A 24,324-nucleotide genomic window follows, 5' to 3' on the forward strand; every position below is an offset into this window, starting at 1 on the left:
AAGGTTTGATGGTTCTGTGGACACAACCAGGCTTTGTAGCCCAGTATAGGTACAGTCTGTCGGTAACCAGAGAGTCATTACTCACTCGCTTGCTTCCATAGACAGGTCTAAAACAACAGTCATGCAAAGTCCTGTTCATACTCTTAAGCACAACTTAAAATGCACACAGACAAGTCATGGCATGTGCAAACTCCTCTTCCTTCCAGTCAGAGCCAGGGCACATGATATCACCTATCAAGCCCTTCATGGCTGAAGTGGGTTGTATGCTTGCATACTCTGATGTATCACCAGATGAAAATCGTCTCATGAAGATTACAGCTGATCTACTTCAAGTCATAGATGCGAGCATCATGTTAGATTGTAATGTTTTGATCCAAGATATAACAGAAGCTGTTCACTGGCATGCGGAGTCAACTTTCTCAAACTTTTGTCTCAGAGATTTATCATCCCAAAGGAAAACCTTGCATCTTGTTGGTCTGGTGGAGGCAGCATAGGTGACCACCAGGCCCAACTAAATCAACTTAGCCTGTTAGCTTCACTGTAGTTGAGGGTGAAATTATCTAGGTAAAAATATTTCAGTATTCATCTTCTTAGCCATTTGTAAGGGTCATTGGTCAAAATGACCCTAGGCTGTGTTGCTTATGTAAGTAGGAGAACGGGTTATAGTTCACATGGGGAATTGAGCTATTTTTCCCATGAAGGATACCCAAGGTAGATGTCAGATGCTCAGCATTCCCATCTTCTATTACTTATTTTCCTAACATTTTGTGATTGGGGATCATAATTGAACGAGAAAGCAAATTTTTAAGTAAATTATGTTTCTCTGAAAGTACTAATCAGATTACATTACTTAAAAACCCTCCCAACCACCCTGTCATGCAGACATCCTCATTAGTATATCTCTCAGCTAAAAACCTACAACAAATTGCATTTCCAAGTGGAAGTAATGGGCAAGAGTTATTGCCTCTTTTCTATACAAGCTCAACAGGAAAAGATGATTTTTGTCTTCTAGTAGGTCTGGAATCGTGAGGTAGCAGGCTAATATTCCTAATGTATTGTGATGAGCTAAGTATTCTTGGAGAAACATAATTTACTTAAAAATTGGCTTTCTGAATGAGAATAGCGACATGAAACGTCAAAATATTTGAATTAACAGTTCTATAATGTACTGCAGACATCCAGAGTTTATGACATTACCCCTAGATTTATAAAAATATTTTTATATATCACACTTATAAGATGACCTCTTCTCTATTGAATATTAAGTAAATAACATTTACTTGTAAGTATATATGGTACATAATCTGTTACTGTTGACTTGCTGATCATCTGTGATGCCAAATCTACTTGTCTGAGCTCATAATTTCAACCTTCCATTATATGGAATGTTCCAGAAGTCTAGAACAAAGAAAACAAAACCAGTCTGACTACCACATCATTAGCTCATGTGTCATACTCAGCCTTGTTTCCTACAATGCTTGTAAAGCTAAAACTTGTTCACTTAACTTGTGGAATATTGCCATTAATTGTGTATATGTGTGTGTGTGTGTGTGTGTATATATATATATATATATATATATATATATATATATATATATATATATATATATATATATATATATAAAGCAGTTGAACAAGTTTCTAAATGAGCCTTGTATCCCAAAGGATATTGATCTAGTGTCATGCTGGCAGACCAATGCTGACAGGTTTTCTTTACTTGTGCTTATTATTTAGCAGCACCTCCAGCAAGCATCCCAAATGAATGTATATTCAGTGCTGCTGGCAACACCATGTCAGACAGAAGATGATATCTACTAGCAGTCATTGTTGAGAGACTAGGGTTTTTTTCTTCTTCATAAATCTAATGTATTCATCTTGCATCAGTAACTGTTGGACTGCTTTTGAAAATTTGAATCTTTCTATTCATTAATTAACATATAAAGCATTATCAAGTCATTTAACTGTAGCACTTTGATATTTTGGTAATGCCTTAGTTATTTTGAACCTTCACGTGTTGCTGGTTACTGTATAATTAATTAGAATGTCATTAGCCCTGCTGAAAAAATATTTTATTTTGGAATATTCAGTCATGTATTCGTATTTGACTGAATAGTTATGGGTCTCTATTCATATTTGGCAGAATAGTTATGGGTCTCTATTCATATTTGACTGAATAGTTATGGGTCTCTAGTCATATTTGGCCAAATAGTTATGGGTCTCTATTCATATTTGGCTGAATAGTTGAAACCACTATTTGGTACAGGCCTAGAATCTACCTCTCTTGATAAGATAGGGGACTTTATTAGACTGTATTACTATTCTCTGTTCTTCACCATTCCCCTTACCTGTCTTTATGTTAAGTAATTTGTCCTTATTGGTAGTTCATGAATTTTATTAAGTAATTTTTTTTGTTGGTACTCATTATATTTTCACCTTTGGTAAGTGTTATTATCCTGTTCTGGAATCTTAATTCCCTTTTTTTACATAAATTTGAAATTAATAACTAACAGCACTAGCTTATAGTATTCATTCCCAGCCGAGTATGGTATCATTATCTTCTCAATTTCAGGAGGGTATGGAATCTTATCCTTTCCTAGTTGACTTGTGTTGCCTTGTTTAGTTTTCATAAAGCAAAAAAAAATTTTTTTTGAAGTAAGCCATAAGAAAATGGAAAAAGTTTTTGTGATTGTCAGTAGGAACTTTGATTTGGCAGATATATTAGATAAAGCTGGCATTATCCAGTAAATTTTACGTACTAAATATATTTATTATAATAAATCATGTCAAAACACATGTTAAATGAACATAAATTACTAATGATTTGAAGAAGAGAAAAAAAAATATTTAATATTAGTTGCAAATTTTTTATGCAACATTTCTTTCAAAAAGAATGTTTAGAGAATAAGGATTTCGATATTTCGTTGAGAACTTTATGATTAGGATGTATTTAACATAATGCAATTTTTCAGGGATCATCCAAATGCAGTATCTGAGGTTGATGAATGGTTGCCAAGGTTACATGCCATTGTTCTTGGCCCTGGACTTGGAAGAAATGACAAGATTATCAGTAATGCTAAGGTATGTTGATTTACTATATTATATATAGGAAACTGAGCACCATATATAGGAAACTGAACACCATGTTTTGTAAAAATATACACAAGTCACCTACCATTACCCATTTCCATTTTCAGACATTACTAGTGCTGTAATAGCTATTGAATTTTGCTATTAATCTAGTCATTGCACAACAGTTTTTATAAAGTGAACTAGTTAGAATATAATTAATACAGTAGAACTTGGATTTAGTAAAACCATATTTATTAAGGATCAAAATTCAAATTTCTAAATCCCTGTGATACAATGAAGAGAGCTGTAGGTTTTGTAACAACTTAAATTATAAAGCAGATAGCTTGAGCTTGATCAGACATAGTTGATGGCTTGCATTTACAACAAGGAGGTAAGCTACAGAGTTTGTTTTTGAAAGATCAAAGATTAAGGTCATGTTGTCATAAAGAGTGAAGCATGGTTTATAATGTGGTAACATATTTTGCCCATCTTCTTTCATCAGACTTCATACACTAATATTTGAGGTCACGGGTTTGAACCCTGGCCAAGTCATACCAAAGACTTATAAAAATTGTACTTCCTGCTGCCTCGCTTGGCGCTCAGCATTAAGAGGTTAGTGTTAGGACTGGTCGACCTGGCGTTAGGATAATGTGAATGGGTAGGACATCATGCTACATGTATGCCAAACATTGTGAATGACTTGCAGTATGTCAATAAATGCTGGGGTCAGTAGGTCAAAGTCACTTTATAGCAGAATTTCCTCCCTTATTACAGACATATTGGTTATAATTCTTTGTCTTACCACAATATTTACTTTTGTTTTATAAATACCTTATACCTTTCTCTGTGTCATTCCTAATCAATCAATTGTTCAAACTGAGGGTCAGCAATTAGCATGTGTATTTGCTTTTTGCTTCAATGATCATTGGTTTGATCATTTTTGCCCTCAGTAGTAGAGAATCTGAGTCAACCATATTGTCGACCATATTGTAAAACCATATTGTCATCCATATTGTAAAATGGTTTTTGTTTTTTCAGTGACCATTATATACAGACATTTATGCCTGATAGTGTTTCATTGTAGGATATTTGGGTTCTGAATAACTTGATTAGTAATCTCACAGTATTATCCCAACTATTCATCCACTCACTTCCTATCCCACCACCTCTCCCACAAAACAGGGGAGGGGGATAAGTTATATGACATTTGTGTACATCAATAAATGATTGCTAATCTATCCTAAGGATTAAAAATATCTATTATATAAAAAGATATGCTTGACATTATGTATTTAGATATGCTTGACATTATGTATTTAGATATGCTTGACATTATGTATTTAGATATGCTTGACATTATGTATTTAGATATGCTTGACAATATGTATTTAGATATGCTTGACATTATGTATTTAGATATGCTTGACATTATGTATTTAGATATGCTTGACAATATGTATTTAGATATGCTTGACAATATGTATTTAGATATGCTTGACATTATGTATTTAGATATGATTGAGATGTATTTAGATATGCTTGACATTATGTATTTAGATATGCTTGACAATATGTATTTAGATATGCTTGACATTATGTATTTAGATATGCTTGACATTATGTATTTAGATATGCTTGACATTATGTATTTAGATATGCTTGACATTATGTATTTAGATATGCTTGACAATATGTATTTAGATATTCTTGACAATATGTATTTAGATATGCTTGACATTATGTATTTAGATATGCTTGACATTATGTATTTAGATATGCTTGACATTATGTATTTAGATATGCTTGACATTATGTATTTAGATATGCTTGACATTATGTATTTAGATATGCTTGACATTATGTATTTAGATATGATTGAGATGTATTTAGATATGCTTGACATTATGTATTTGGATATGCTTGACAATATGTATTTAGATATTCTTGACAATATGTATTTAGATATGCTTGACATTATGTATTTAGATATGCTTGACAATATGTATTTAGATATGCTTGACATTATGTATTTAGTTATGCTTGACAATATGTATTTAGATATGCTTGACAATATGTATTTAGATATGCTTGACATTATGTATTTAGATATGCTTGACATTATGTATTTAGATATGCTTGACATTATGTATTTAGTTATGCTTGACATTATGTATTTAGATTTGCTTGACATTATGTATTTAGATTTGCTTGACATTATGTATTTAGATATGCTTGACACTATGTATTTAGATAAACATGACATTATGTATTTAGATATGCTTGACATTATGTATTTAGATATGATTGACATGTATTTAGATATGCTTGACATTATGTATTTAGATATGCTTTGTGTATATGTATATGTATTTGTTTATATTCTAACACAAATGGTCAGAATCTCATAAACACTCTTGCTTTAAAAAATTGATGTGCATACCTTACTTTGCATTGAATTTCTTTATACATCTTTCAGACATTCATTGATAAAATCAAAAAGCTGGGGATTCCAATTGTCATTGATGCTGTAAGTATTAAAATTATTAATAAATTTAGTAAGTTTTTATTTTTCTGTGGAGAGTAGAACTTTTTTCCCCCCAGTGTCTTTTATTTGGATTAGCAGTGTGTCAGGTCATGCATACAGCATCATCCCTGCAAGTGGTTAGTTTTCATTGAACAAAAATTTTGTTCATTGAAACATTTAATGTGAACAACTATTTATGACAAACAAGCTATGCCTGATGCAGTCATAATATCACAACACTAGCAGACAACAGATAATTGGTTCCATGGCATATAAATAGTGTTAGGACAGTCCAACATTTGAACTATACCATCTGATGTCATTCACTGGCATTGCATAGAGATATACCATCTAAGCATCTGGTGAATAGACTGCTCCAGTGGCCTAGTGGTTAGAGTGTCCACCATGGAAGTGGGAGGTCATGGGTTCAAACCCTGGCTGAGTCATACCAAAGACTTACAAAAATATTACCAACAGGTGCCTCTCTTGGGGCTCAGCATTAAGAGGTTGGTGTTAGGACTGGTCGACCTGGTGTCTGGATAATGTGACTGGGTGGGACATGCTGCTACATGTCTGTGGCATGATGCCCCAGTGCTAGACATCACTATAAACTGCCACACTGCAGACATCATAGTGATATGACAGATTTTTTTTTTAAAAGCTATGTTAAAAATCCTAATCACATACACACACACACACATCTGTCTGGTGAATAGATGTCAATTACTTGTATGTGTTCAGATGTTTTAAGTAAATCAGGAATAGTTTGTTCACACCCTTTTGACCATTGCTATATCTATCGATTTCTGTTCCCTCATCAAACATTTGATTAAACAATGTTCTTTTGTATTTTACATCAAGATTTTGAGTTTCATTGGAAAGACTAGTCTTTTATTTTACAGGTATTTACAAATAAAGTTCAGTATCTTGTATGAAAGACATAAATATATCCAAAGTTTTTTTACCTACATTAAGTTGAAAATAAAGATTGAAAATACAAAAGGGAATAACAAGTTACTTCTGTCATTCTGTCTAGAGATCTATCTATTGCTCATTTTGGTCCATCCATCAGGTAACTCATTAGTGAATAACACAGGACTTTAATCTAATACTTGCACACTTGCTAATGCAAGTTAATTATGGAAAGTGCAGGTTGATATTTCCTTCATGAAATCCCACTCTAGAGGTTACTTTATTTGCACTTTGAAAGTCTGTGCCAAACAAATAACAAGTATTCTAATTCTGTGATGGGAATTTCCTTGTCTCATTGCCAACTACTTCTTTGACTGTTTTTCTCAGCCATTTGTTTTGAATTGAGGATTGAGAAAAGAGGAATTCAGTTTTTGTTCATCATTTCATTGACTTACATTACTTGCTGAGACTGAGTTTATGTCTAGCTTCAAGATGACATTAAAATGTGTCATGCTCTATTTTATTAAATGTACGTTTAATCTTATATGCTTTATCTGGCATTCTATGCCATTGTTCAGCCCATATTGCTGTATCTCACACTCAGATTGGAACTACTGTGCCTTCTTCTTTGGCATCCAAGTGTCAGTATTTATAGACAACGTAAATCAAACTTTTATAAATCTTAATTTGTTATGAATTTCAATCATACTGTAAAGCTAAAACTATTGATAAAGTTTACAAGAGGGGATATATAATAAATAGAAAATGACTTCATCAAATTCCTAGGCTTTATCAAACTCTTTCTGTTGACTTGGAACAAAACTTGTATGTGATTTTGTGTATAAGATGTCACAATACCATCAACATAAGACTACCAGGCTAAGACAAGAAAAGTAATGGTTGCAAATATGAAAGATTTTTTGTCACATCTGGGAAAATATTAGTTGTGTGGAAATTCAGTTAACCTAGCAAAATCCATTCCTTTTTAGAGGTCTTTATAATCAATGTTTTTCTATATTTGCAAGTTGTTCTAGCATTTTTCATTATATGAAGGGACAGCTGTAGATGTTCTACTTCTCTGCAAATTCATTTGCATACTGTTGCTTTAATTTGCAGGATGGACTCTACTTGGTTACAGAATATCCCGAGATCATCAAGGGTTACACCAAGGCCATCCTGACACCTAATGTGGTGGAGTTTTCCAGGCTATATCAGAAAATGGTATGTAGTTTGAAACTTCAGCTATATTTGTGTACAAATAACTGTGGTAATGTAAGTAAACAAAAATGGCATGTTGGAGTTTAGATATAGCTAGGACATTAGGGAGAAAACTGATCACCATTAGTTACTTTTAACTCGGATGAGAAATCATAGCACTCTGTAGTGAGAGCCTGAGGACCTCCAGTTTCTGATCCTGGACTTAAATTTTCAAACTTTGGTTTTCAGTTTACAGGAAATATTGGTTCACCTGGTCACAAGGCCATATGTACTTAAGTTCAGGCTTATGGCATGGTCTGAAACACATCATACATCCATGCATCATCCATTATATGTCACCCCTTATCATTTGCTATTTGAAATATTTCATCAAAATCATTAGACTAGTTGGCACCGTATTTAGCAGCGAGCATGCTGTCATAAAGGGCTTTCATGCTTAAAAAAAAACAGTGTCACCCTTCTAAAAGTAGAAAAATCTATAAATGATTTTTTTCTCAAAGACACATGAACAGGATTTGACAAAATGTTATAGAAAACATCTGGGCATGAAGGGTTTCAATAAAGCTTGCTACAACAAATGCTTTGACTACCTCTGCTAATATGGACTTGGTGTGACAAAATGTATGTCTGCATTTATCATCACTTAACCCTTTACCTCATACAAGCGTCTTTGGACGCCTCTACTCCATTAGCATGGAAGCGCCATTTGACGCCTCTACAAGATTCGCATAGAAGCGCCTTTTGACGCCTGCGGTAAACATCAGCCATTTTGAGCTAGTTTTCGTAGCGCCACCTTCGGGGAAAACCCCCCTATTACATACTATATTCATTTCTGCGAATGACAATTACGTCAGATCACGTGGTCACTATTCATGCACTGGTCGATATCTGCTATTTAAAGTAACTGGGTTGTAATCTCCACTCTCCAAAATGGCAGCCGAGGATTTCATTCAGTACGTACGAAGTTTTCACGATTAGAATAACAACCACGAAAGATTCAATAAATTAGGTAAAGTCTCTGATATTGATGTAGGCAGCAATTAGTTTTTATAAATTATCAAATTCAGATGACTTAGTGATATAGACGCACACGAAAACCTTGTAAATTTCGAGGATCGGAAATAGCAGCTACGGTTGGTCACACGGCCTCATGGACATGACGGTGAACGAGTTCTCTCAAGATTTTGAAGCACATAAAAAAATTCTTCTGTGGAAAATAATTACACAGCTATAACAATCGGACATTACTCTTAAATTTTTCCACATATAATATATGTGTACCAAAAAAGTAAAATGGTTAAAATTGTTGTTAAATGTAACATACACTAAATTGCTTAACAGTTACAGGCAGGATTTCATTCAGTACTTACGAAGTTTTCACGAGTAGAATCACAAACACGAAAGATTCAATAACCTTGGTAAAGGCTATGATATTTATGCAAGCAGCAATTAGTTTTTTATTGATTATCAAATTCAGATGACTTAGTGATGTAGACGCAGACGAAAAACGTGTAAATTTCGAGAATGGGAAATGGCAGCTACGGTCGGTCACGCCGCCTCACTGACATGACGGTGAACGAGTTCTCTCTCGATTTTATAGCACATAAAATATTCTTCTGTGAAAAATAATTACACAGCTATAACAATCGGACTTTACTCTTCAATTTTTCCACATATAATAAATGTCTGCCTAAAACGTAAAATGGTTAAAACTGCTGTTAAACGTAACACCACTACATTGCTTAACAATTCACAGGCATGCCTATGCGGATGCGGTCTGCTAGGTAACAGGTGTTCTATTTATAGTGTGCTGCACTTTGTCACTAAGCTCTATGAGGTAAAGGGTTAAATTGCCTCATGCACTGAAATTGAGGACAAACACTTTTGAGTTGCCATTTTCGTTTGGGGCAAGCCACTTCTGGAACTGCTTCTCCAACTTGTTGTTCAGCCTCCACAGTCATATAAAGCCAATCTCAGCCTCATAGGAGGAATGATCAGAGTCAAAGAGGTAAGGGCTCGTTTTCCTTTACTGCCCAGTCAAAAAATCCATCTTAATCAAATGGCAGGTGGCATCAGCCCATTCAGTTTAGGAGGCAGCATTATGGCAGGGGCTATAAATAGCATGTTTATCATTCCCCAGACCTTCTAACTCTCACTGTTGAATTGCCACCCCTACTGGCCACAGACAGCCTAAGGGTGATGCAGACTTTCTCATTTTGACTGTCATTGGATTGCTTTATTTCTACAAAAGGAGAGGGGCAATCTAAATCATTTTGGAGGGGATTGGGATTTCATTTATCCAGCCCCATTCTCTTTTGTCACCTTTGTTCATGATGGATATACTGTCTGACTCAGAGAAGGATGAAATCGTGCTGCAGGAGATCTAGTCATTAATAAACACACGGGAAATCAAGATTGTTTGAAAGCAAGCTGTAGTAAAAGTCACGTCGCAAATCAAACTTCATAAATGCTTTCTGCTGCCAGAACTCAGTGCATTTCTACCTAGCCATCAGTACGAGTGACATCCCAATCTCAGATCTATGTTTTAATTTTATCATCTGAATTATTGGGGTGTCATAACTTGTCAGCAGCAAGTGCATGCTTGTCCTTTTCTTTCTTCATGATTGGGGGGACCGGATGAAATCCTTAGATGCTCCGTTAGCTGATTATCCATACTTTATCATCAGTAACATAATCATCTGGTATGGGTCCAGTCTGGTCATTGGGGGGCTTGTGTGCATTAGCCTACAACATAGTTTCTACGTGTTCTGGACCCAGTCCATCTGTCTCTTTAAGGAAGCTTAAACCAACCTGGTGGGTAATTTCAGGAGTTCTTGATAAGGCACACTGTCGTAAAATAGATTCATCGTTCTTAAGTGATTTTTCAGATTTAGGAAACCTCTTTTCCAGCTCCCTCTTATCCTTACCTACTTTGTTTTGATTGGACGATTTTGGTTACTGATTCTCTGTACATCTTATCTGTACCTACTTTGGTTTGATTAGACGATTTTGGTTACTGATTCTCTGTACATCTTATCTGTACCTACTTTGGTTTGATTAGACGATTTTGATTACTGATTCTCTGTACATCTTATCCTTACCTACTTTGGTTTGATTAGACGATTTTGATTACTGATTCTCTGTACATCTTATCCTTACCTACTTTGGTTTAATTAGATGATTTTGATTACTGATTCTCTGTACATCTTATCTGTACCTACTTTGGTTTGATTAGACAATTTTGATTGCTGATTCTCTGTACATCTCTTTGGTTTGATTAGACGATTTTGTTTACTGATTCTCTGTACATCTTATCTGTACCTACTTTGGTTTGATTAGACAATTTTGATTGCTGATTCTCTGTACATCTCTTTGGTTTGATTAGACGATTTTGATTACTGATTCTCTGTACATCTCTTTGGTTTGATTAGACGATTTTGATTACTGATTCTCTGTACATCTTATCCTTACCTACTTTGGTTTGATTAGACGATTTTGATTACTGATTCTCTGTACATCTCTTTGGTTTAATTAGATGATTTTGATTACTGATTCTCTGTACATCTTCGTTATTTTAAGTTGTTCCAACTCAAACCTCTCAAGATTGTTGAGTGAAACTGCCTACTGATTTCTACATCCTTCATCCCCTTCACTTGTTCTACATCCCTATACACAGTTCTCTCTCTGCCTCAAGATCAAAGACCAACTTATTAAACTTTGAATCCATACCTCAGTTGTAGCACTTGACAGAATTGGACAAACTTTGAAAGAAATCTTCTGGCATAAATTCCTTTCAGCATAGGATAAAGTTTGTCATTAAATATAGATGAAGATGCAACAACTAGGGAAGGCTTGAAACAATTATTTTATAAACTATGCATTCAACAGTAATATGCAAAATGTGTACATAAACGATCATATGAACCTAGACTGATTGGGCAGCTGCTCTTGTTTTTAGCTATTTGACAGCATCTGCCAGGTGAGAGATCTTAGACCCTATTTTTTAGAGAACTGCTGGGTGAAAAATTGGCTCCATTTCCAGTATAGTGGATTCCCCAATTCCCAAGTAAAATATTTGAAAATTATGCAGAATTCTCAATTCTAGAAATTTACTTTAAACAATTTAATTACAAGCTGATCATGTTTCCCAAAATAATGGGCCAATGCCACATTGGTAATTGCACAAGAAAAATCCCTTGTGTTTTATATTTTGGACGTGACTTTTGTTTTGTTTGTTTTTTTGAAATTACACAGTGTTGGACATTTGTTTTCAATATTTTACTGAGAACTTGAAAAAAGGTCACTTTCATCAGTTATCAGGTTTGGAGATAGCTGCTAGTTAATTTATATCAGATCATGTGGGTTTTTTTACCAATTTCTAGCATTCGGGTTTTTTTATAATGCCATTTCTACACATGCATTATCAAGTGCAAACCCTCTCATTTCTTATCAGTGATCACATACAAATATCCTTTCACTTGTCACATGTTTCATGTTCCCAGTATGCCTGAAAGGAGTGAAGCAGCTGTTCAGATCCACATAGCACACTAATTTTCCAGAACATACCACCATTCCTGTGTAATGTCCAATTCACAATGAATATTTAAGATCCAAGATAATCTTAAAACAGATCTGACACGTACATGTACTTATTTCACCTTCATCATAATGGGATGGAGAATGCACCTCCAGTTTGGAGAGTTCCCAAATAGATTAATATAGTTAACTCTCTGTTAGAACAGCTGCCTCGCTTGGCGCTCAGCATTAAGAGGTTAGTGTTAGGACTGGTCAGCCTGGTGTCAGGATAATGTGGGTGGGTGGAACATCATGCTACATGTCTGCGGCATGATTCCCCAGTGCTAGACATTACTATAAACTGCCACATTGCGGACATCTTAGTGATATGACTGAAAAATTGTTAAAAGTTAAGTTAAAAATCCAAATCACAACACAACAGCATACAGGCTGAGGGATCACCTAGGGCAGTGGGAGCTCTATCATTGCCTGTATCTCTGACACTTGTTAACATTATTTCAATGACTGATTTTTAGAGGGGTTGCTTTAAAAAAATTGGTTAGTTTTTGCTTTGTATTCTGTCAGTTAAGCAAAATTATGGTGACGTTGTTTTGAATAAAGTTATCAACATAATCATATAAATTTCATGCAATATGCTGAAATAATAAGCTCATGCAGAATGGTTAAAGGGTGATTTACTAATCAGTATTGGTCCTGTTGTCTTAAATAATCAACTAATCCATACATACATGTGATTCCTTAAAACTTATTGTGAATTCCCACAATAAATCACAGCCTTCACCACTTTGAATTCTGGTAAAGATTGAATCTATCTGCATTTGGATCTTAAATTCATGGTTAGCTCAGCTGGCCATAAGGTCTAGTGAGATTAGGGTATGGCCATAAGGCTCAATGAGATCAGGGTATGGCAATAAGGCTAAGTGAGATTAGGTTATAGCCATAAGGCCTAGAGAAATTAGGATATGGCCATAAGGCCTAATGAGATCAGGGTATGGCCATAAGGCCTAGTGAGAGTGTATGGCCATGAGCAGGATATATGCATACTAATGAAGTGATATTGCATCTAATTGGTTATGCTTGTTTCCACGTTGAAGGCCACATTTCTTATCCAGTTTTTTATTAAACTTGGAATATGTGCTTATATCATATCAATATCTAGGAAAAAATTCATAAATGAAGGAAATCCATGCATGTCTTGCATCTGATTCACTGGATATTCACCACTCTAGAGTCCATATTTCTGATTCACTGGCTTTTCACCACTCCAGAGTGCATATTTCTGATTCATGGAGCTTTTCACCACTCTAGAGTGCATATTTCTGATTCATCAAGCTTTTCACCACTCGAATCCCAATATATTTTATTAATTTAGCTTTTCACCACTAGAGTCCATATTTCCGATTCATGGAGCTTTTCACCACTCTAGAGTGCATATTTCTGATTATCAAGCTTTTCACCACTTGAGTCTATATTTCTGATTCACTGGATTTTCCCCAATCTTGAGTCCATATTTCTGATTCACTGAGATTATCAGCACTCTAGAGTTCACATTTCTAATTCATTGTGCTTTTCACCACTTTAGAATCCTCTTTCTTTTTAATTGAGCTTTTCACCACTAGAATCTGTATTTCTCAATCACTGGATTTTCACCACTCTAAAGTTCATATTTCTGATTCATCGAGCTTTTCACCGCTCAAATGTCAATATATTTATTTTAGCTTTTCACCACTAGAGTCTATATTTCTGATTTACTGGATCTTAATCAATCTAGAGTCTGAATTTCTGATTCACTGAGATTCTCACCAATATTGAATCCATATTTCTGATCCATTGAACTTTTCAACACTGTACTCTATATATTTCTGATTCACAGGATTTTCACCACTCTAGTGTCCATATTTCTGATTCACAGAGCTTTTCATCACTCTGGAATCAATATTTCTGATTCAGTTTTAATCAAACTTAGAATATACATCTTTATGAAGATCTCAGGAATGTTAAAAAATCAGCAATATTCATGCATGTTTGTGAGGTTTTCGTGCATATTTATGAGGTTGTCATGCTGTTTATGAGGTTGTCATTGCTGTTTATGAGGTTTTCATGCATGTTTATGAAGTCTTTTTGCATCAGATAGTTGGAGCATGTTACAACCCTTGAAGCCATATTTCTTGTCTGACTTGGATTGAACTTTGAACTTTAAAACCAGTATCATCAAGATCCCTAACAAGCTTGATAATGAGACACATGCATGTTATTGAGTTGATCTTCTATCTGATTGGCTGAGCTTTTTACAATTCAGGAAGCCATATTTTTCTATTCTGATTTTGGTCAAACTTAGTATATGGACTCATATGATCAAACTCCAGTGAGTTTGATTTTGAGTAATATGCATGAGGTGATCTGACCAATCTGAAAGCCTTATTTTCTTTTCAGAATTTGACGATGTCTTGAATATAGAGTGACAAACTGCTGTTTTAATCTCAGTGTTTTCTTATCTGGAAATAATTACATATCAGCTGTTATATAGACTGCAGAGGTTTTCATTTTGTTGTATGATATAAACACAATTATTAATCAACTGACTCCAAAAACAAAATGAAAGTCTGATCTTGCCACTTTCTATCCCCAACTCTAAAATTGTCTTTGTTTGTTGGAAATTATTTTTATTTTCTCTTGTGCTTTAGACATTAAAATGATAATGCTTTGTGGGGTTTTTTGTTGCTATTTGGAAACATTGGCTGAAGAGTGCTATTAGTTGACAATATACAAGGGAGGTAGCTCTTGTATGATATAATCATTCACTGAAATTCGAGTTGCCTCCCTTTGCATAAGATTGCTATGACGATAGCCCTCATACTTTGTTAATACTTTTGTAGTAAAACCATACAGTTTATAACTATTTTTAGTAATATAAACTGTATTTCCTAACTGAAAATGGACATTATGCCATAGATTTGAAACCCCTCCAGTTAAAAACAGAGTTTGGAGAAAATGGGCAGCTGCTTATGCATATTTTTGTCTAAAACAATGGTTTCCAAAGTGGGCAGTGGGATTACCGAGGGGAGTGTGTGTGCTAATGCTGAATAATGCTTTTTATTGAGTTAGGTAGGGGACACTGTCTGCATTTATCATCACTTAAATTGCCTCATGCACTGACACTGAGGACAAACACTTCTGAGTTGCCATTACCGTTTGGGGCAAGGCACCTCTGGAACTGCTTCTCCAACTTGTTGTTCAGCCTCCACAGTCATATAAAGCCAATCTCAGCCTCATAGGAGGAATGATCAGAGTCAAAGAGGTAAGGGCTCATTTTCCTTTACTGCCCAGTCAAAGAATCCATCTTAATCAAATGCCAGGTGGCATCAGCCCATTCAGTTTAGGAGGCAGCATTATGGCAGGGGCTATATATAGCATGTTTATCATTCCCCAGACCTTCTAACTCTCACTGTTGAATTGCCACCCATACCGGCCACAGACAGCCTAAGGGTGATGCAGACTTTCTCATTTTGACTGTCATTGGATTGCTTTGTTTCTACAAAAAGAGAGGGGCAATCTAAATCATTTTGGAGGGGATTGGGATTTCATTTATCCAGCCCCATTCTCTTTTGTCTCCTTTGTTCATGATGGATATACTTTCTGACTCAGAGAAGGATGAAATCGTGCTGCAGGAGATCTAGTCATTATTAACACATGGGCAATCAAGATTGTTTGAAAGCAAGCTGTAGTAAAAGTCCCGTCGCAAATCAAACTTCATAAACGCTTTCTGCCGCCAGAACTCCATGCATTTCTACCTAGCCATCAGTACGAGTGACATCCCAATCTCAGATCTATGTTTTAATTTTATCATCTGAATTATTGGGGTGTCATAACTTGTCAGCAGCAAGTGCATGCTTGTCCTTTTCTTTCTTCATGATTGGGGGGACCAGATGAAATCCTTAGATGCTCCGTTAGCTGATTATCCATACTTTATCATCAGTAACATAATCATCTGGTATGCTTGTCCTTTTCTTTCTTCATGATTGGGGGGACCGGATGAAATCCTTAGATGCTCCAATAGCTGATTATCCATACTTTATCATCAGTAACATAATCATCTGGTATGGGTCCAGACTGGTCATTGGGTGGCTTGTGTGCATTAGCCTACAGCATAGTTTCTGCATGTTCTGGACCCAGTCCATCTGTCTCTTTAAGGAAGCTTAAACCAACCTGGTGGGTATTTTCAAGAGTTCTTGATAAGGCACACTGTCGTAAAATAGATTCATCGTTCTTAAGTGATTTTTCAGATTTAAGAGACCTCTTTTCCAGCTCCCTCTTATCCTTACCTACTTTGGTTTGATTGGATGATTTCGATTACTGATTCTCTCTACATCTTATCTGTACCTACTTTGGTTTGATTAGATGATTTCGATTACTGATTCTCTGTACATCTTATCCTTACCTACTTTGGTTTGATTAGACGATTTTGATTGCTGATTCTCTGTACATCTCTTTGGTTTGATTAGACGATTTTGATTACTGATTCTCTGTACATCTCTTTGTTTTGATTAGATGATTTTGATTGCTGATTCTCTGTACATCTCTTTGGTTTGATTAGACGATTTCGATTACTGATTCTCTGTACATCTCTTTGTTTTGATTAGATGATTTTGATTACTGATTCTCTGTACATCTCTTTGGTTTGATTAGACGATTTTGATTACTGATTCTCTGTACATCTCTTTGCTTTGATTGGACGATTTTGATTACTGATTCTCTGTACATCTTATCTTTACCTACTTTGGTTTGATTGGACGATTTTGATTACTGATTCTTGGTACATCTTATCCTTGCCTACTTTGGTTTGATTAGACGATTTTGATTACTGATTCTCTTTACATCTCTTTGGTTTGATTAGACGATTTCGATTACTGATTCTCTGTACATCTCTTTGTTTTGAATAGACGATTTTGATTACTAATTCTCTGTACATCTCTTTGGTTTGATTAGACGATTTCGATTACTGATTCTCTGTACATCTCTTTGTTTTGAATAGACAATTTTGATTACTGATTCTCTGTACATCTCTTTGGTTTGATTAGACGATTTTGATTACTGATTCTCTGTACATCTCTTTGGTTTGATTAGACGATTTTGATTACTGATTCTCTGTACATCTCTTTGGTTTGATTAGACGATTTCGATTACTGATTCTCTGTACATCTCTTTGGTTTGATTAGACGATTTCGATTACTGATTCTCTGTACATCTTCGTTATTTTAAGTTGTTCCAACTCAAACCTCTCAAGACTGTTGAGTGAAACTGCATACTGATTTCTACATCCTTTATCCCCTTCACTTGTTCTACATCCCTATACACAGCTCTCTCTCTCTCTGCCTCAAGATCAAAGACCAACTTATTAAACTTAGAATCCATACCTATTTGTAGCACTTGACAGAATCGGACAAACTTTGAAAGAAATCTTCTGGCATAAATTCCTTTCAGCACAGGATAAATTTTGTCATTAAATATAGATGAAGATGCAACAACTAGGGAAGGCTTGAAACAGTTGTTTTATAAACTATGCATTCAACAGTAATATGCAAAATGTGTACAGAAACGATCGTATGAACCTCTGTATGAACCTAGATTGATCGGGCAACTGCTCTTGTTTTTAGCTATTTGACAGCATCTGCCAGGTGAAAGATCTCAGACTCTATTTTTTAGAGAACTGCTGGATGAAAAATTGGCTCCATTTCTAGTATAGTGGATTCCCCTATTCCCAAGTAAAATATTTGAAAATTGTGCAGAATTCTCAATTCTAGAAATTTACTTTAAACAATTTAATTACAAGCTGATCATGTTTCCCAAAATAATGGGCCAATGCCACATTGGTAATTGCACAAGAAAAATCCCTGGTTTTTTATATTCTGGGCGTGACTTTTTTTCATTTTTTTTTAAATTACATACAGTATTGGATTTTTGTTTTCAATATTTTACAGAGAACTTGAAAAAAGGTCACTTTCTTTAGTTATCAGGTTTGGAGATAGCTGATTAATTTATATCAGATCATGTGGGGTTTTTTTTACGAGTTTCTAGCATTCTGGTTTTTTTTGTGCCGTATCTACACATGCATTATCAAGTGCAAACCCTCTCATCTTTTATCAGTGCACACATAAAAATATCTTTTCACTTGTCACATGTTTCTTGTACCCAGTATGTCTGAAAGGAGTGAAGCAGCTGTTCAAATCCACATAGTACGTAATAATTTTCCAGAATATGCCACCATGCCTGTGTAGTGTCCCATTCACACTGAATATTTAAGATCCAGGAGGAATCTTAAAACAGATCTGACATGTACATGTACTTATTTCACCTTCATTTTAATGGGATGGAGAATGCACCTCCAGTTTGGAGAGTTCCCAAATAGTTTAGTATAGTTAACTCTCTGTTAGAAGCATCAATATGGTAGTACTACACGGAGCTCCGCTATGGCGAAGGTCAAGGTTGTAGCCACATTTCTTTGAATCCATCCAAATTCAGAATAAAGCTCCATAATCATCAGTACTAGTATATACAACTGTATATACATTTTCAGACTCATTAGAAAATGGAGAAACCAAGACAATAAAAAGATTGGCATGATGAAGCTGATTATTTTTTAAACCTCTGCCCCTTCAGAGTTACACCAAACCCGCTCCTCAGCAATGTGTGAAATCCCCAAAAACTTATGTTTTTGATAGTGATGACAACTTTGCCACATATCATTACGATTCATGATACACAGCTGACTGCTCCGACGGCCAAGTGGTTTGAGCATTTGCCTCAGATTCGGGAGGTCATGGGTTTTATCCTCGGCTGAGTCATACCAAAGGCTTACAAAAATGGTACTAACAGCTGCCTCGCTTGGCACTCATCATTAAGAGGTTAGTGTTAGGACTGGTCGGCCTGGTGTCAGGATAATGTGACTGGGTGGGACATCATGCTACATGTCTGCGGCATGATTCCCCAGTGCTAGACATCACTATAAACTGCCACATTGCAGACATCGTAGCGATATGACTGAAAGTTTTTTAAAAGTTATGTTAAAAATCCAAATCACAGAACAACAGTATACAGGCTGAGTAATCACCTAGGGCAGTGGGAGCTCTATCATTGCCTGTATCTCTGACACTTGTTAACATTATTTCAATGACTGATTTTTAGAGGGGTTGCTTTAAAAAAAATTGGTTAGTTTTTGCTTTGTATTCTGTCAGTTAAGCAAAATTATGGTAACGTTGTTTTGAATAAAGTTATCAACATAATCATATAAATTTCATGCAATATGCTGAAATAATAAGCTCATGCAGAATGGTTAAAGGGTGATTTACTAATCAGTATTGGTCCTGTTGTCTTAAATAATCAACTAATCCATACATACATGTGATTCCTTAAAACTTATTGTGAATTCCCACAATAAATCACAGCCTTCACCACTTTGAATTCTGGTAAAGATTGAATCTATCTGCATTTGGATCTTAAATTCATGGTTAGCTCAGCTGGCCATAAGGTCTAGTGAGATTAGGGTATGGCCATAAGGCTTAATGAGATCAGGGTATGGCCATAAGGCTTAATGAGATTAGGGTTTGGCCATAAGGCTTAATGAGATTAGGGTATGGCCATAAGGCCTAGTGAGATTAGGGTATGGCCATAAGGCCTAGTGAGATTAGGGTATGGCCATAAGGCCTAGTGAGATTAGGGTATGGCCATAAGGCTTAATGAGATCAGGGTATGGCAATAAGGCTAAGTAAGATTAGGTTATAGCCATAAGGCCTAGAGAAATTAGACTATAGTCATAAGGCCTACTGAGATCAGGGTATGGCCATAAGGCTTAATGAGATTAGGGTATGGCCATAAGGCTTAATGAGATTAGGGTATGGCCATAAGGCCTAGTGAGATTAGGGTATGGCCATAAGGAATAGTGAGATTAGGGTATGGCCATAAGGCCTAGTGAGATTAGAGTATGGCCATAAGGCCTAGTGAGATTAGGGTATGGCCATAAGGCTTAATGAGATCAGGGTATGGCAATAAGGCTAAGTAAGATTAGGTTATAGCCATAAGGCCTAGATAAATTAGACTATAGCCATAAGGCCTACTGAGATCAGGGTATGGCCATAAGGCCTAGTGAGAGTGTATGGCCATGAGCAGGATATATGCATACTAATGAAGTGATATTGCATCTAATTGGTTATGCTTGTTTCCATGTTGAAGGCCACATTTCTGATCCAATTTGTTATTAAACTTGGAATATGTGCTTATATTAGCAAGATCTAGGAATAAATTCATAAATGAAGGAAATCCATGCATGTCTTGCATCTGATTCACTGGATTTTCTTCACTCTATAGTCTATATTTCTGATTCACTGGATTTTCACCACTCTAGAGTCCATATTTCTGATTCACTGGATTTTCACCATTCTAAAGTCATATTTACGATTCATGGAGCTTTTCACCACTCTAGAGTGCATATTTCTGATTCATCAAGCTTTTCACCACTCGAATGCCAATATATTTTATTAATTTAGCTTTTCACCACTAGAGTCCATATTTCCGATTCATGGAGCTTTTAACCACTCTAGAGTGCATATTTCTGTTTATCAAACTTTTCACCACTAGAGCCTATATTTCTGATTCACTGGATTTTCACCAATCTTGAGTCCATATTTCTGATTCGCTGAGATTATCACCACTCTAGAGTTCAGAGTCTAATTCATTGTGCTTTTCACCACTAGAGTCTGTATTTCTCAATCACTGGATTTTCACCACTCTAAAGTGCATATTTCTGATTCACAGAGCTTTTCATCACTCTGGAATCAATATTTCTGATCAGTTTTGATCAAACTTGGAATATACATCTTTATCAAGATCTCAGACATGTTAAAAAATCACCAATATTCGTGCATATTTACGAGGTTTTCATGCATGTTTATGAGGTTGCCATGCTGTATATGAGGTTTTCATGCATGTTTGTGAGGTTTTCATGCATGTTTATGAGGTTGTCATGCTGTTTATGAGGTTGTCATGCTGTATATGAGGTTTTCATGCATGTTTGTGAGGTTTTCATGCATGTTTATGAGGTTGTCATGCTGTTCATGAGGTTGTCATGCTGTTTATGAGGTTTTCATGCATGTTTATGAGGTTTTTTTGCATCAGATAGTTGGAGCATGTTACAACCCATGTAGCCATATTTCTTTTCTGACTTGGATTGAACTTTGAACTTTAAAACCAGTATCATCAAGATCCCTGACAAGCTTGATAATGAGACACATGCATGTTATTGAGTTGATCTTCCATCTGATTGGCTGAGCTTGTTACAGTTCAGGAAGCCATATTTTTCTATTCTGATTTTGGTCAAACTTAGTATATGGACTCAAATGATCAAACTCCAGTGAGTTTGATTTTGAGCAATATGCATGTGGTGATCTTACCAATCTGAAAGCCATATTTTCTTTTCAGAATTTGACGATGTCTTGAATACAGAGTGACAAACTGCTGTTTTAATCTCAGTGTTTTTTTATCTGGAAATAATAACATATCAACTGTTATATAGACTGCAGAGGTTTTCATTTTGTTGTATGATATAAACACAATTATTAATCAACTGACTCAAAAAAAAATTAAAGTCTGATCTTGCCACATTCTATCCCCAACTCTAAAATTGTCTTTGTTTGTTGGAAATTATTTTTATTTTCTCTTGGGCTTTAGACATTAAAATAATATAAAAAATTTTTTTTAGCTATTTGGAAACATTGGTTGAAGAAAGTTATTAGTTGACAAATATCCAAGGGAGATAGCTCTTGTACAATCTAATCATCCACTAAAATTCGAGTTGTCTCCCTTAGCATAAGATTCCTGTGAATGGCCAGTAGCCCCATACTTTGTTAATACTTTTGTAGTAAAATCATACAGTTTATAACTATTATTAGTAATATAAACTGTATTTAGTAACCAAAAATGGACATTATGCCATAGATTTGAAACCCCTCCAGTTAAAAACAGAGTTTGGAGAAAATGGGCAGCTGCTTATGCATATTTTAGTCTAAAACAGTGGTTCCCAAAGTGGGCGGTGGGATTACCGAGGGGAGTGTGTGTGCTAATGCTGAATGATGCTTTTTATTGAGTATGGTAGGGGACACTGAGGATAACCAAGGGGGCGGTGGCCTGAAAAAGTTTGGGAACCACTGGACTAAAATGTAATCTTGAACATGGAATGCAATGTTGTGTATGCACTGAGATTGTCAACTTGTTCACATAGCATGAACATATTTATTCTTGACACAAGTGTAAATTACAATGAGAAACATGTAGATAAATTGTAGATGACGTGTCAGTCAGACATGTGTTCCATTGTCCAATTGTGCATTTATTTTGATGTTCTCCAACCTCAATACAGTAAAGATTATTTATTATAATCGTTGATAAAAATTGTTTTATCTGTCTGGACATTCAGTTTTTATTTCCTGGGTAAAATTCCTAATTACTGCATATTCCAAAGCTTTGTTACAACATTTCATGGTTACAATATTTAATTGGTTATATCATTTGATTTGTGTTGTCTGTCAGGGAAAATTACCTCAGTTATAAAGTTTTTATCATGCTGTAAAAGTCAGGTAGACAACGGCAGTCATTTAAATAAAGCTGATAGATTAAGCAAAGGTATAGTAATAATACCTGATTCATATTCACCAAATAACAAAAGCATAACGAAGACACCAGCTAACAAAAGCTTGATAATCACACCATAGTCACAATTGGCCATTTATTAGTTTGGGATCCCAATTAATGCAGTTAAAGCATGACCAGAAATATGTTGTTTTGTACATTTTTTAGCAAATATTCAGAAATAACCCTTGAGCTGTTATTCTTTACCAGTGCCCTGGTTGGCTGATTGGTTTAGGGCACTTGCCTTTACAGATCACTCCAATCTCACCTTTGTTAATGTGGGTTTGAGTCTTGGCTTGGCCAACATGGGTATGTGTGAAAGCTTGCCAGTAGTTATATGTTGATCTACAGTTCTTTCTGGGTACACCTGGATTCTTCCTTTACCAAATATACTGGCTGCTGTGTATTAATTAGCCTATCATCTGCTGGGAAAAAAATGTCATTAAAGCCACAAATCACAAACCATCATTTTATATCAACATATTGAATAAGGGAGTACAGCTTGAAGTAAACCTCCCTTGTATTGCAAGAGATCATCTTCAGTTTAAAGTAAAAGTACTAATGTGCTCTTATTCAAAGATACCTCACATGCCTTGACAAAATTTGTTTGCGTGCCATACATTTATTTTGTCCACAGTCAGTATGATTTATTGTGCATGACATGATGTTTCCATTTATTCTGTTGCCAACAGTTTTTGTAAAGTAGGGCATAGTCAGAAAACAGTTGTAAATACCAGTGATAAGGATGATTATGATGATGTTTCCATGGCAACATTGCATGGTGCATTACTCCTACTTGATTCTGGTAACAAGGATGTTGATTTCTTGGCTTATATTAATTTTGATAGTGATATTGTCACATCTGTGAAACCAGCAGTTGTAGATATTGTTTGTGAAATTAGTGATTGTCTGGAAGTTACCAATTTTTCAGCAACTGGAAATGATGATTGTGATGACGAATTAATACCAGCCATTGTACCCAGAGCTAGCAGGTTCTAGCTAGCACAGTGGATATCAGACTGTAACGACAAACTCAGAGTGAGATCAGACTATATCAACAAACTCAGAGTGAGATCAGACTATATCTACAAACTCAGAGTGAGATCAGACTATATCTACAAACTCAGAGTGAGATTAGACTATATCTACAAACTCAGAGTGAGATCAGACCAAAACTGAAAACTCAAAGTGAGATCAGACTAACGACAAACACAGTGAGATCAGATTGTAACTTGAAATACAGAGTGAGATCAGACTGTAAGTACAAACTCAGAGTGAGATCAGATTGTAAGTACAAACTCAGAGGGACACACCTGATATTTTGTATGAGCAGTTGCATGGCACTGATAAACATGTCAACAAAAAAATTGAGATTAATAAAAAAACCC

At 35.4% G+C, this 24,324-nt stretch overlaps 1 protein-coding gene across 2 annotated transcripts in view; it reads left to right on the forward strand.

The window, feature by feature from the left end:
* LOC149800323 (ATP-dependent (S)-NAD(P)H-hydrate dehydratase-like) overlaps window positions 1-24,324 on the forward strand; it is a 269,318-nt gene that overhangs the window by 21,670 nt on the left and 223,324 nt on the right. For both annotated transcript variants that reach the window (XM_089959915.1, XM_089959914.1), the window contains exons 5-7: window positions 2,970-3,078; window positions 5,546-5,596; window positions 7,622-7,726. In XM_089959915.1, coding sequence (XP_089816041.1) covers window positions 2,970-3,078; window positions 5,546-5,596; window positions 7,622-7,726 — 265 coding nt within the window. The remainder of the gene's footprint in view (window positions 1-2,969; window positions 3,079-5,545; window positions 5,597-7,621; window positions 7,727-24,324) is intronic.

Source organism: Sinohyriopsis cumingii, chromosome 5 (assembly GCF_028554795.1).
Source record: "Sinohyriopsis cumingii isolate HCF-2022 chromosome 5, ASM2855479v2, whole genome shotgun sequence".
Taxonomy (NCBI): Eukaryota; Metazoa; Mollusca; class Bivalvia; order Unionida; family Unionidae; genus Sinohyriopsis; species Sinohyriopsis cumingii.